This window comes from Nothobranchius furzeri, chromosome 2, assembly GCF_043380555.1.
Source record: "Nothobranchius furzeri strain GRZ-AD chromosome 2, NfurGRZ-RIMD1, whole genome shotgun sequence".
Taxonomy (NCBI): domain Eukaryota; kingdom Metazoa; phylum Chordata; class Actinopteri; order Cyprinodontiformes; family Nothobranchiidae; genus Nothobranchius; species Nothobranchius furzeri.
In genome coordinates this window covers 9,334,591-9,347,786 of record NC_091742.1, presented here as the reverse complement: position 1 = coordinate 9,347,786, position 13,196 = coordinate 9,334,591, and the positions used below count along the sequence as shown (strand labels likewise).

The following is a 13,196-nucleotide window of genomic DNA, read 5'->3' as shown; positions in this document are numbered from 1 at the left end:
GAATATTCAGGGATACGTTAAATAAAGAGTGGGGAACCGGTATGTGGACAAAATCAGCGTTATAAACGGTTTAGATCCACGTGAAAGACCGATGAAGGTTGCAGCAGTTCTGCATAACAAACATTTTCGGCTTCATTGTCCATTATGTGAGCGTATGTAAACATGAGGATGAAAGGTCAACGTTTCATTTGCTGGTTTTTCTAGTTTGCTAGTAAAATTGTCATCCCACAGAAGCCTACTGTATGGGTGTGTAGCCTGTGTGTGTTGTGTGTGCATGTCACGGTTGAAGGAAAGAAATGTATTTAAAAAAAAAACAACAACATACACAATCTGTAACTTACCCGAATGAAAATAGTCCGACGTCAATAATTGTGAAATTTGGATTGCCTTGCAGATGCGATCTAAGCAAGCTGACGAGGTTATGCTTCCAAGCAGAAAAATGCTGAAACGTTAGCTTGTTTTCCACCATTTTCTACGTGTCGCAGCCCACAGCAGTGCAACGATTTACCATGGCTGTGTAATGTAACCAATCAAATGAACAATAGATTGAATTTGGCCACAAGACCGAGACTGAGCGCACCGTTGTCAGTAGTAACGAGCAACAATAAGGACTCGGAGGCTGCCAGCATGTTGTGCCGACACAATCCCAATCCCTCTTGACAAGCTATGAATCTCTCTGGCATTAACTCGAAGTCTGGATATTCCCAGTACATTCTGGAACGTTACACGTGTGCTCCGACATTCTTTTTTTGTTTTCCTCTTGTCCAACAAGAACGTTAGCAATTGATTGGGCTAGCGTTGTCCTGAGGTTAGCATTACTGCCACTAACATACACTGCCAACATCGAAGTGTGTTGGGGTTAGGGTTAGGGTTAGGGATTGAAGGGATTAACATCCCAGAGTTGATTAACTGACTTCCACTCCGATACTACCAGCCAATGTCTCCTTTTTTCACTATTTATTTGTGCGTGGCTATGGGAGCGACAGTGGTAGCATTAGGAAGAACCTTTAAATTAACATTAAGAAAATCAGGCTTTGAACAATTGATACAATAATTATGAATAATCAGTAATGCCATAATCCTCTACTCTGAATCTACAATGCAAGCCAAGTGGTCATCTGCTCTTAAGTTAATATTCTCTGAACATTAACCAATAAACTATTGAATAACTAACTGAACAACACACCTAGAAACACTATCTCAATACCTTCATCTGTAAGCAATAAACAACCTAACTGAGCTAAACGTAAACCAAATAACTGGATAAAGTGAAAAATTCACAGTAAATAGAGCTAACACACATTTTGGGCCACGCCCTGCCAGGTCACCTTGGTGACATCACAAACACACACAGAAGCAGAAGTCAAAATGTTCACACAACACGTTATTGTAAACACGTATCTTATCGGCTGCCTCTTTGGGTTTATAGATATTAATCATTTAGGTTTTTTCCACAAACATTTTTGGCTCATTTGCTGTTGACACACCCACACAGTGCTGATGTTCCCTTTTAAAGTCCCAGTGATACTAGGTGCTTGCATGATGGTTCCTTTCTGATGGTTCCTACTGTTCCTCAAAAACTTGACAGTAAGGGGGAAAATGGTCATGATCGATTTTTCTCCCATCACTTTAGTTTTTAAAATAATAAACATTAAATACCACTTAATTTTCATGTAGATTTATTTAACATTTAGTCCAAACAAGCTTAACAGTGTTCCAATAATAAATAAACAATCCAGTTAAATGATTTCCCTTGGTTGTCAAACACGCTCCAAAGCCTCCTGTCCATAGCTCTTCAGCACGATGTCAATAGAAAGATACGTTGAGCATGTTCAACTGAGTGCTCAGATTCTCAGATGGGAATCTTTTTACTCTGTGCGTAACATTTAAAATGTCTGCACACCTTAATGGGGGGGGGGGGGGGGGGGGGATATTTGCAATCTGTCAAAATGATGGATAGCCTGGTTGGGACATGGACATTTCAAGTAACAGAGCAGTTTCCTGCTCCTCCACCCTACTGGTTGATAGTAGAGTTACAACTGTCATAAACAACCGTGCAGCACTCTGATGTAGCTGGTGCTAACAATGAGCCAACACTATCATGGGCCAACTAAAATTAAAACACACTAGGAAAATGTTATTACTTACAAGTCCAATAACAACAAAGCCAGGTCACCACCAGTCTTTTTTTTTTTTTGTAGCCTCCTTTAGCTCCCCCAAACTAGAGTGGGATGCGCTGATGTTCACCCTGGTTTTAGCTCTTTGCTTCGCCTCCAAGGACGTTACTCTCTTACTTTTACATCCAGGCTCCAACATGATGCATGGAAAAAGCGATTTTTTTCTTTTTCTGCTTTTCGTTGACGATCAGCAAACTGCTAGCGAACAGCAATAAAGCAGGTAAAGAGTGCCCCCTATAGAGCACTTTCCCACTCCACAAACTGTTCAGAATCAGAGAATCAGAATTTTATTGCCAGCGCTCCAGCGAACCAGAGCATAGGAACTCGACTCCACAGAACAGTCTGACCAAGGTTACACACACACATATAGACAGAACAGATACAGGCGGAAACATGCACACATTATCTGACCAGAAGATGGCAGCATTGGTGTCAAATATGAAATTGGTCAAGTTTGGAACTCAACAATCACTGGGATCAATGTTAAAGCGCTAGCGTGAAAAAAAAGGACACAAGACAGATTTTTTTTCAAACCATGTAGAACTTTTATTTCTAATCATTTAGCCTTCTGATGTATGTTTGACACCATCATCAGTCATAGAAATCACAAATAGCGCTGCAAGTTGAGGAAAACCTGGCCCACAGATGTGGATCAGATCAGTGGATATATACACCTTACAGGCGGACTTCCAGATTCATCTTGCTCCGAGCAACAGAAAACCAGTTGGGCCACTGATCCCTGAAAGGTGGGGAGGAACCGAAGCAGGCTCCCGACTAAGCCTTGTTTAAAGATGACAGGTAGCCGTGCAGTCACATATGCTTCCATACGTGTTCATGTTTGTTTTGTTCATTTTTACAGCACTAAGTGTTACTTTGAGGTTAACAGTTGCTAATTCAACATTTGTATGTTCCACTAGAGGGGACCTAGCCATCTGGAGAAGGTAGAGGCTTGGCTTCAAACACTCTAGTTGGTCTCCTCTCAAATCAGAGGAATCTTTATTTTACTTATTTAAGCCGATTGCTCAATCGGGATTGTGTGATCAGGAAAAAAGCAGTACAATGTCTCGCCATTTCATTGCATGTCTCTTCAGTTCTAAAACATTTCTTTTTATTAATTTCAATAAATATACAGAAACCGTGTCAGAGTTAGTGTTTCATAAAATCGTCAAACACCAGTTTGAGTATGTTTCAAGTTGAATTTTGAGATTACAGGAAGTTGGGAACAACACAACCAAGCGATGGACTTTGGGTTTATAATACAGAACTGGCTGGGTGGGTACCATGCGGGCTAGCTTTGGGCGTACCAGACTGCATGAAGCTGTAAAGCTGCAGATATCGTACCAGTTCAGCAAAGAAAACATTCTTCAAGCAGGAAATTAGAAATAGAACAAATATGTCGACACTGTGAAGCGACGTTTCTGTACAGAGGGAGGACATGATTGGACACGTCAAACACCTGGGCTGCTAAAGTGTGTCTAAAAGATGTTTGGGACAATAATTGATGCCTGATAGAATAATAGACGGGAAAGTTTAAATCAGAAAAAAAAGCAGAAATAAAATGTTCTAAAAAAACAGAATAAAGGCCAACAGGAGTGCTGGCAGGTTGCCTGGCAACTGCTTCAGAGCCTCGAAATGTTCTGACCCATTGCATTACCCTCCCCATAAATCAAAGTAAAACGCTCTAATTAGTGAGATCTAAATTTTGCCACAAGGGTTTTTTTTTGGCAGAGCCAAAATTCTTCTTCCAAGTGTTCGATGTGGATTTGAAGAAGTATGGATCTCCATCAGAACACTAGTCCATATTAGACTTGTGCTTTCAGCCATTTTCTGCAAATAATCCCAACATCAAACCCATCTTCTGTTGATTTTGGCATTTGTGCGATCAAGATTACATTTAAACATGACATTTTTCGCCTCGGAACGATTTCACAAACAGCAAGAAGACACAAGTGCAGTAGCCATTTATGCTAACGCAATGACAACATGATGGCTGGTTTTATTAACAGATTTGAGGCATTATGGTGACTGACTGCTGAAGTGAATTCCCTCTTGAGCACTTCATGCTGCTGAGACATGATTGGGCAGAGCACTTTCACTCTGATTTCCCTCAGGCAGGGGGGTTTAAAAAGGTTTCACTCCACATAAATTTACACATTTAAACAACATTATTTCTTTTAAAAAAAGTTCAATAAAATATGTCTCAGTGCTTCTCTCAAATTTGGAAGTTCAGTTTGAAACTGGTCTAAGCTGCATCCGTCAACATCCGTTAGCTCTGAGTTCCTGTACACTGTACAACCACCTCCCTTTCTCAGCAGGCAGGTAAGAGGTGCAAATCTGGTCTGAAGCTAGTGGTTGATGGTTGGACATGATTGAAAGGCATGTGAAACGAGGAGTGACACCCACTGAAAAGGATTTGTTTCTTGGCAGTGGTCCCTTTCAGCTTCCGCTCTTGAAATTTTCAGCACATTTGTCCAATCAACCTACAACCGTTCAAGTTAGCAGCTCCGTCCGCCTCGGCAAAATACCCAGAAAGTGTCGTCCTGTGCATTTATCCTGCAGGTCACCCATCTGTCTTCATCGCTTCTTGTAGTGGGAGTTGCGGGTCCTTCAATCAGAGATTTTGGCTCTGTGCTGAAACGCTCAACCCCAGGCCTAGATGAATTTGAAGCACTTAGTCTTATCGTGGGGCAAACGAGTCTTAAACAGCACAGAGTCCACACGAAACTGTGTGTACAACAGTGGCATGTAGCCATAGACCTTGACAAAGAAGTTGATGCATTTGTGGCGTTCGTGGAAATGCGAGTCGTCGTGTGAAAGGGCCTGAGGGCAGCCGGGGCAGCGGAAAGTCCAACGGGATGTCACCTGAGAGGAACAGAGAGACCGAACATTTATTACATTTCTACTGACCTTGAGAGAATCATTAATTCCTACAGCAAAATAAATAAATAAATAAGATTCACAGCAGTCGTTTGGTGCTAAAACCTAAGAAGTGTGAGGATTTATGACTCGGCCAGTCAAAAACACATAATTTGGTAATAAATATCACTTCAATAAAGACCCTTGAGAAAGCTTTGGCACTACAAACTAATTCAATCTTGTGTTTTTTGAATAATAATTTGTGGAATATTGAACGTGTCAGTTTGAGTAATGGTGGGAGGGCCTAAACAACAGCAGACAAAGCAGGAGGGAAGCTCGAAGGAGAAAATGGATTAAATGCTGCGTTTGAAAAGCCACTTTTGGGCTAAATTAGCACAAATTATGAGACTACAAAAACCTGAATAGTTTGGAGAGTAAGAAAATCACTGATCTTTAAAAAACATATTCCATATTTTCTATTATTTTGTGCAAATGTCACCTAAAATAGATGAGAGGTACAATTAGACATAAAAAAATTGGAATAATTAACGATGCCAGCTAGGAGGAACTATGGATATGGAGAAGTAAAAGGATTTTCCAAGGACAACGCTTCTAAGACAGATAGATCAATTAAATTAAGTCTTTAAAGAATGTCCTACACAAATGTGACCTTCGCAGCATGAAACTAATGCAGGTAGTGGTGCAGACACCACGAGAAGGAAGAATTCATCTTTTAAAATAGATTTTACCAAATTATTTGGTCCTCAAGAGTCAACTGACTGGTTTTAGGAAATGATTGGATTCAGATTTTTCTGGCAGAAATTGGGTTTTTAATTTGATTCGGGCTTCGGCTTGATATTCACAGTGTACAGTAGCGTTTACAAACATGACAGGAAATGACATCATGAAGGCTAAAGCCACTCTAACAACAATCAGACACACTTTACATGCTTATTTTGATTTATCACAACTCCGCAACGGAGTTCAAATGTTTTTAGAAAGAAGAGAAGACGTGCTTTCAATTCCATGTCGTGTTTGTACGCTAAATTCCCTTTCCACTTTTCCAGGAAGTCAGATAATCAACCCGTTTGCGCTGATTTATGCTGCCGAAATGTCGGGCTGATTTTCGTGTTCGACATTTATCAACGACACGTTTAACTAAAATTAGTCAAACAAACTAGTAAACTAAATATTTAAATCTGGTAAATAAAAAAGAAATTTCTGTTGCAAAAAGGTTTTTTGAGCCTTTATGAAGCATATGCTGTTCAGAAACTTAAATATATATTTAAATTAAATTGTGCAGAGCTTTGGGCTCCCCAGGGATGTGCCTGATTTTTAATCCATTTACTAAGGAGGTATATCAGCCGATGATAATATTTAAAAAATGTCAAATATCAGCCTGATAGATCTGCTGATCTACCCCTATTGGAGATCCCTTACCTTTATTTGCAGCCAGTGGAAAATAAATAAATAAATAAATAAATAAATAAATAAATAAAAATAAATAAATAAATAAACTAGCCCTGTTTAACTGGCGCCTTTTAGCACAACGCCATCAAACGTCCATTTAAACCTTGACTACATGATTCTCCTTTTAGAGCGAGTCTGCGAGACCCGTTACCGGGACAGCTTGAGGCAGTGGTTCAACCACAGAAGGAACTGATGTTAGCCGATCAACAATGCATCGAAGCAAAGAGCATCGGGTTCTGGCTGAGGCAGGAGGAAGCCTGCTTCTGTTTAAAAGTGACCAACTTTGGATAAGCTAAGTAAAATTCTGCCAACTTACCATTAGAAATTTATCACAAAGCCACATTAGACCTGAAAGATGAGGTCTGACTAGAACTAGTAACTTGCCCTAAATTCATTACTGAGCAGGCCTGTTCTTCACGGTGAAGAGCCACCATGCAGCACACCCTCCTGAACATCAATACCCCTCTAAATCAGACAGAACTTGAAACAGGGCCGCCATGACATTTCCAACTGCTTCCAGGGCTTGATTGCTATAATTATTTGTCCAGACATAAATGCGCTCTCCGGTGATAAATGTCCTTCCAATAAAAATCGAGGAGAAACCTCAAGCGGAACGCAGCAATTCGACTGCATGCTTAGGATTTATAGTGTGTGAGTGGGATATTAGATGTGCTGGTTTGAATAATAGCAAAGAAAAAGGTAAAAAATAAAACAGAAGGGAACGTCTCTGACCTTTATGGGTGGTTTTCGGGTGATGTGAGAGACCAGGAAGTTCATGGCGATGTCCTCGCAGTTTATGTACTCATCCACCATGTCTCTGATGGCCTGGGGCATCACGTAGGAGTAGAGGTACGCGTAGTACTGCAGAAATAAAAGCATACGGGGTCGTGTCAGTGGATAAAATATGCTCAGAGGGTTTTATTTTGGGGGCCGGGGTTCTGGATCTGACCTTGTGGAAGAAAGCAGCTCCTGTCAGGACCATGGAGAGCTCACAGGAGTAGTTGGAGTTGTAGAGCCAGGACTGATGGTTGATGTCCCAAGCGTGATACCTTCCAGGAAAGCCCACAATGCGATCCCTGGCCTCACGCCACACTCTAAGAGAAACGATCAAACACAAATAAAGTCACAGACCTCTCATTTTCTCTTCTTTAAATCAGATCATCTCGGCTTTTATTAGCAGAAACCGCAACCCATCGGTTCATCGGATGAGAAACTCGGAGAAACTCCTCCCCTCGGGTCGAGGAGTTCCAAGAAACCTCAGAAAAGCAACTTTCTGTCTCTAATGAGTTCATGTGAAACCACTTTAACATCGGAGACACTTTTCCCTGGCTGGAGTGGAGGTGAGGAAACATTCCTGAGTAATTCTGGGGGAGTTGGAGATAACTGAACACAAGTGACCCGGTACGCACGCACGCACACACACACACACACCTTGTATTTGCTTGTCTGGACAAGCTACCAGAGCTCTGAGTTGTACACAAGTCTGGAAAAAGAGTAAGGTGGTGCAGAAACATTCAAAAACTCACCTCTATGTTTGACATTTTAATTTGTTTAAATAGTCACGTTCTGTGACGGGAAGTCCAGGATTGTGATGGTTAAGTTCCTTCTCACACAGTTATTCTTGGGTACTATTTTACCTTACATGTGTTTAAAAAGATGTTTTTGAGTCTAAATCTCAGAGCGGTGATTCCCAACTCCTTTCCCCGGGGGTCGGCATCCAGCTTGTTGGACTGTTTTCCTGCTTCAACACACCTGTCTTTAATCAGCAGGTGATTAACAAGCTTCTGTAGAGCTTGATGAGCTGCTGAACAGGTGAATCAAGTGTTTTAGATTAGGGAAACAACTAAAACATGCTGGGTATCGGCCTTCGAGGAAGGGAGTCGGGGATTGCTGGTCTAGTAGAAACAATTATTTAGGTTGTTTATGGTTTAAATCGTCTTTCAATGTAAAATGAAGACTTCCATCCTCATAAAAATCATATAACCTCATCTGAACAAAAGGTGACTTCCAAGCCCCGAACAAAGTGGATTATAATTAATCATCACAAGCATCTACTGATGAAAGTACGAGGCACAGATTATTATTCCATAGATGAGACTTGGTAAAAGGGCTAACTAAAATGTGAGCAAGCCTTTACTCAGGATAATAAAAGGCATTTCCCCGAGCTCCACTGACCTGAACCCAAACATGATTTCATCGTGGCGGAGGTGAGCGTCGTCGTCGATGGAGAGGATGGCCTCGGTTTCCACAACGTCCCAGGGAAGGAAACGGTTATTGAGGCTGTTCTTTTCAGTCCGAACCACCTGCAGGTATCGACATGAGAGCTTAGTGGAAAGCAAGTTGGACAAAAATGACATTACTGAGCATAAAGCTTTCATTCTCAAAGTTTACTAAACCAAAAATGACAGAATAAAAGACTCATTCAGGGAAGGACAACAGGTTTCCACGTACCAAACCCAGAGAAACAGACACTTTTGCCTGTGAGATACTAGGGAGTGTAAAAAATATAAACTTGGGCTGTCTTAATTAAGAAGGCAGAGCAAGATTCGAAAAACAAAAATGCCCTAATTTCTTTTTTCAGAATTGTGATTAGGGAATGGAAAAAAAACGATCCTGCTAACGTTAGCTGTCGTAGAGCTAAAGCGTTTTTCGCCCAGCAGCACTAGTTCTGCACACTGGCCTGTGTCACCAGCTAATGACAGAAAACCAAAACACATGGGTTGCTTTTCTGCCCTCATTTAAAAGCCCTACTGGTGGTTTTCAGGACTGTCATCCTTCTCCAGAAGTTTTAGTAAAGCTGCTTCACTGATCCGAACAAATCAGTGTAATGCCTGAGGAAGCTTCACACCTAACACAGCGTGGCAGGCTATCTTGGGGAATTCAAGAGACAAATGATGAGAAGCAGGTAGATGTTTTTGTGTAGTCGTTGAATTAAAACCAGATATACACTCACCACGATAGGCAGGCCGATGTCTGGCCACAGCAGGTCTTCTGAAGGAGGTTTTGGTGAATTCCAAACCACCACCACCTTGTTAAGGTAGGGTAGCCCATTTAGCCTCTCTAGAGAGTTCATCAGCACCTCCTCCCTCTCATATGTCAGCATGACCACCGTGAACTGCTCACGGGGTACATTCCCACCCAGAGCGCCCTGAAATTCCTTCCCAGAGCCTCCCGAGCCCCCACCAATAGGCCTGAAACCAGTGCCGGAGCCAAGGAATTTGGCTTCAGAGGGCAGCACAGGGTCCAGCGGAGTGTGAGGAAACAGATGGAATGGCCCCGGGGCCCGGTTCCATGTTCTGTAGGTGTCTGCTGCTGTGTATGTGAAGTTGCGGAGAAAGCGAGGAGAGGCGTAGGGAGGCTCCGTTTCAACAGGACCCAGATCCAGATCTCCATTGTCGGCCAAGTTGGCGTCAGTTCCTGCTAGCTTCCCAGCTTTGTGAGGAATCTCGTTAGCCGGCTCGTCTTTCATCGGTGCGGCAGGCACCTGGATGCTGGTTCTAATACTCGCTAGGATGGTGTTAAGAACATTCTCTGAGGTTGAGAAGTACGTCTCCCACAAAAAGCGACCCTGCCGCCTCATAGCTAGCATGTCATTGTCTGATAGGCTGCGCAACAGAAAGTGGAGCTCTGTGACACGGGGCTTGGGGACGAGAATGGCAGCTTCACTCCAGCGGATTAACTGGTGGTACGGTAGTTTACAGTGGTCTCCTAATACCACAGGGATGGCTCCTACTTCTAAGGCTTCAAACAGTCTCACGCCACAGCCTGCTGAGGCTACCAGCTGTCCGTCCCCCGGAGCGATCACCAGAGCAAACGTAGAAGCCTTCAGCACCTCCAGCCTCTCCTCCCTTTCCCCACAAAGTGCCCATTCTGTTGGCAAACTTGGCTTTGGGTTCTTGCAGGTAAACTCTACCAGCACCTGATCCAGATGGCTGTCCTGGACCGCCTTTAAAGTGCCAATTATCCGATCGTCGTAGTCAGCTGGTGGATCACCCTCAAGTTCCTCCTCAAAAGACTGTGGGGGTGCCTCCTGTAAGCTACTCCTCAGTGACTCCACCCTCTCACCCTGGAAGGTGAACAAGTACTTCCTTTTAACAGGAACCTGAGGCGGCGCTTCCAAAAAGTTGGGTTCTGAAAGAGCATGAACCAGCGGAGACACAACCAAGTCGAAGCCCTCGCGGTACTGCTGCTCCAGGTAGGTAGACTGAGCGACTGCTGCTCGTCCTGTGCTTACATTATAAAGAAAATTCTGCGTCATAGACTTTCTAGAGAGATGCACCAGTACATGGTTGTGTCCATCTGATCTCCAGTAAGGAAGAGCTTTCAGTTGCTTCTCCAGCTCCAAGGGAGAAGGTAGAGGCAGGGTCTCCAGTACCTCTCCCACCAGTACCAAATATAAACAGGCAATGCTGGGGTTATCAGTTACATAAATGTTGCTCTTGACAGATGCTGCAAAAGCCTGCTTGACAAGTGGGTCGAGATAGTCTCCCCACGAATAAGTGCCTGCGTCGTAAACGTACACAGGAAATCCAGATGTTAGAGGACAGCGTGCATAGTCGAAGCAAGAGCGCAGGCGGCAGGCCCGCACAGACTTAGGCGGCGGCAGTCCTGGGTCCTCCTTGTCTGGTAGCAGCCTAACAGGCAATGACAGCTTGGGCTGGTTCTGGGCCATTAGCTCTTTATAGGAATGCTCAGTCTGACTGATGACATTCTTCAACTGCAGCAGGTCCTGCTTGGCGCTGTCAATGCTGCGCTTGCAAGCCTCGATCCGGAGGTTGAGTCTGGCGATCTCCCCATTGAGTTCCTGCCTCTTGGCCTCGAGCTGCAGCAGCTCCTCGCTGACAGACTCACGAATGCGGCACAAGTCCTGCACGTGTTTGGCCTCGCACAGTTCCCCTCCGGGCCGGGGCCCAAATATGCGATTGTCTGGACCCCCAGCTTCATCGATGGTGGTGAGGTAGTAGTGAGCAATGAGCGGGAAAAAAACCAGGATGAAGAAGAGCATGAAACTCAGCCAAGTGAGACGCACCCGGCGAAACACCCATGGCTGGCCTCCGACACCCACCCCCCCACCGTTACGCTGCATCGTTGATCTTTTCAGACCGTTCTTCGCCCCATCAAGAAACAGTTTCTTGGGGGAGCAGCAGCAGCCATGGTCGACCTTGTCAACGAGGCTTGGGTTGGATACTAAATCATCAAAGCTGGATTGTCACTCGTCCTTCCGTAAAAGTCACCTGCAGCTGTATCTCCACTGAGGGTCCTGCGGGTGTTGTGGGTAGAGGCCGAGCCTCACCTGTACTCTAATACATCATCTGTGGCGTAGCTCACACAAGCTAATGCCATTTCTATTGAGAGGTTTAGTTCGGGTTAGGGTCTTCTACATCAGGGTAAGAAAACTGTCCGGCATGCGAAGAGGGCCGGTCCCTCGATGAGCGACGCTGGCATGACATGGCTGATCACAGGTCAGCAAGTCTCTGGAGAACGGTGGAAATCTCACATGTGCACATTTTCTGATTCTTCATCAGGAATTCCTCACGATACTGAACAACCCAAATTCCCTCTTTGCTCTTCCAAACATTCAAACCTGAAAGAAAATGGCAGAAAAAGAAGCAGTGAGTGGCAAGAACAAAGGAAATGTGAAAAAGAGGCTCATTTATATCAGGTCATAAAAATGGTCTTAATTTGCAATAAATGAAAATATATATTTTTAAATGAAGACATTTGCCATTTTGACACCCCAATTTAATTGTGCCATGCTGCAGCAGGAACAGGTTTATTTTATAGCCTCATAAAATGAGTCTGCTATGACTAAATTCTTGTAAACTACTTAAGCTATGAAAACAAAAACATATCACTGGTTATTTATGACCATTGTAACCTTTCACAATAGTGCAGAGGTCATTAAGCTGAATACCAAAGAGGAAAACAAAGTTTTGTAAGTTTAACCCAGAACAAGGTTACATGAGTCTATTGAATGAAGTTGAGCTCAGCATAGCTGTATTATTCTTCCCAATAACAAAGACTGGCACCCTGAAGTAACTAGAGATACATTAGGTTTAAAGTGCAAGTCACCCCCTACAAGAGTCTTACTCCACTCTCACTTCCTGTTTGAAAAATGCAACAGATGATGTTGCCTGGCAGACCAAGAGGGCGAAGCCGCTAACAAATACACACTAGAGCCCTGCACAGGCCTAGAATCTGAGCCCGTGTCCGGCCCGGCCCGAGGGGGTGGAGTCCCAGCCCGACCCGGTCCGAAAAGGTTTTCAGGATTCTCTGGCCCGACCTGAGCCCGACTTTTTTTTTAACCTTTCATAATGTTTTAGCGTGATAGAATGCTCAGCATTCTAATTATCTGTGAGAAGCGTTCTGCAGTAAAAAAAAAGAAAAAAAGAAAGAAAAGTAAGAAAGAAAAACAGCATCAATGCAGCTTTTTTCCCTAACAGAGCGTATTTTTCGAGTGGCAGATGAAATTTACGAACACTATATTAATTGGATGCGTTTGTAAATTTAATCTGCTCTGAAAATGCGCTCTTGTGCAATTAGAAAAAAAAAGCAGCATTCTAATTTTCTAACTGCAGAGCGCATTTTCAGAGCGGCAGATTAAATAAACGCCCCCAATTAATAAAAGCGTTTGTAAATGTAATCTGCCGCTCTGAAAATACGCTCTCCAGTTAGGAAAAAAAACAGCAATGA

The 13,196-nt window shown here is 43.4% G+C and overlaps 1 protein-coding gene across 2 annotated transcripts in view; it reads right to left on the bottom strand.

The window, feature by feature from the left end:
- Positions 1-2,707: 2,707 nt before the first annotated feature.
- extl3 (exostosin-like glycosyltransferase 3) overlaps positions 2,708-13,196 on the bottom strand; it is a 33,879-nt gene continuing 23,390 nt past the window's right edge. For both annotated transcript variants that reach the window (XM_015947518.3, XM_015947520.3), the window contains exons 2-6: positions 9,457-12,087; positions 8,679-8,806; positions 7,453-7,597; positions 7,236-7,364; positions 2,708-5,039 (exon numbers count right to left, since the gene is read on the bottom strand). In XM_015947518.3, coding sequence (XP_015803004.3) covers positions 4,830-5,039; positions 7,236-7,364; positions 7,453-7,597; positions 8,679-8,806; positions 9,457-11,589 — 2,745 coding nt within the window. In that variant the 5' untranslated portion in view covers positions 11,590-12,087 and the 3' untranslated portion in view covers positions 2,708-4,829. The remainder of the gene's footprint in view (positions 5,040-7,235; positions 7,365-7,452; positions 7,598-8,678; positions 8,807-9,456; positions 12,088-13,196) is intronic.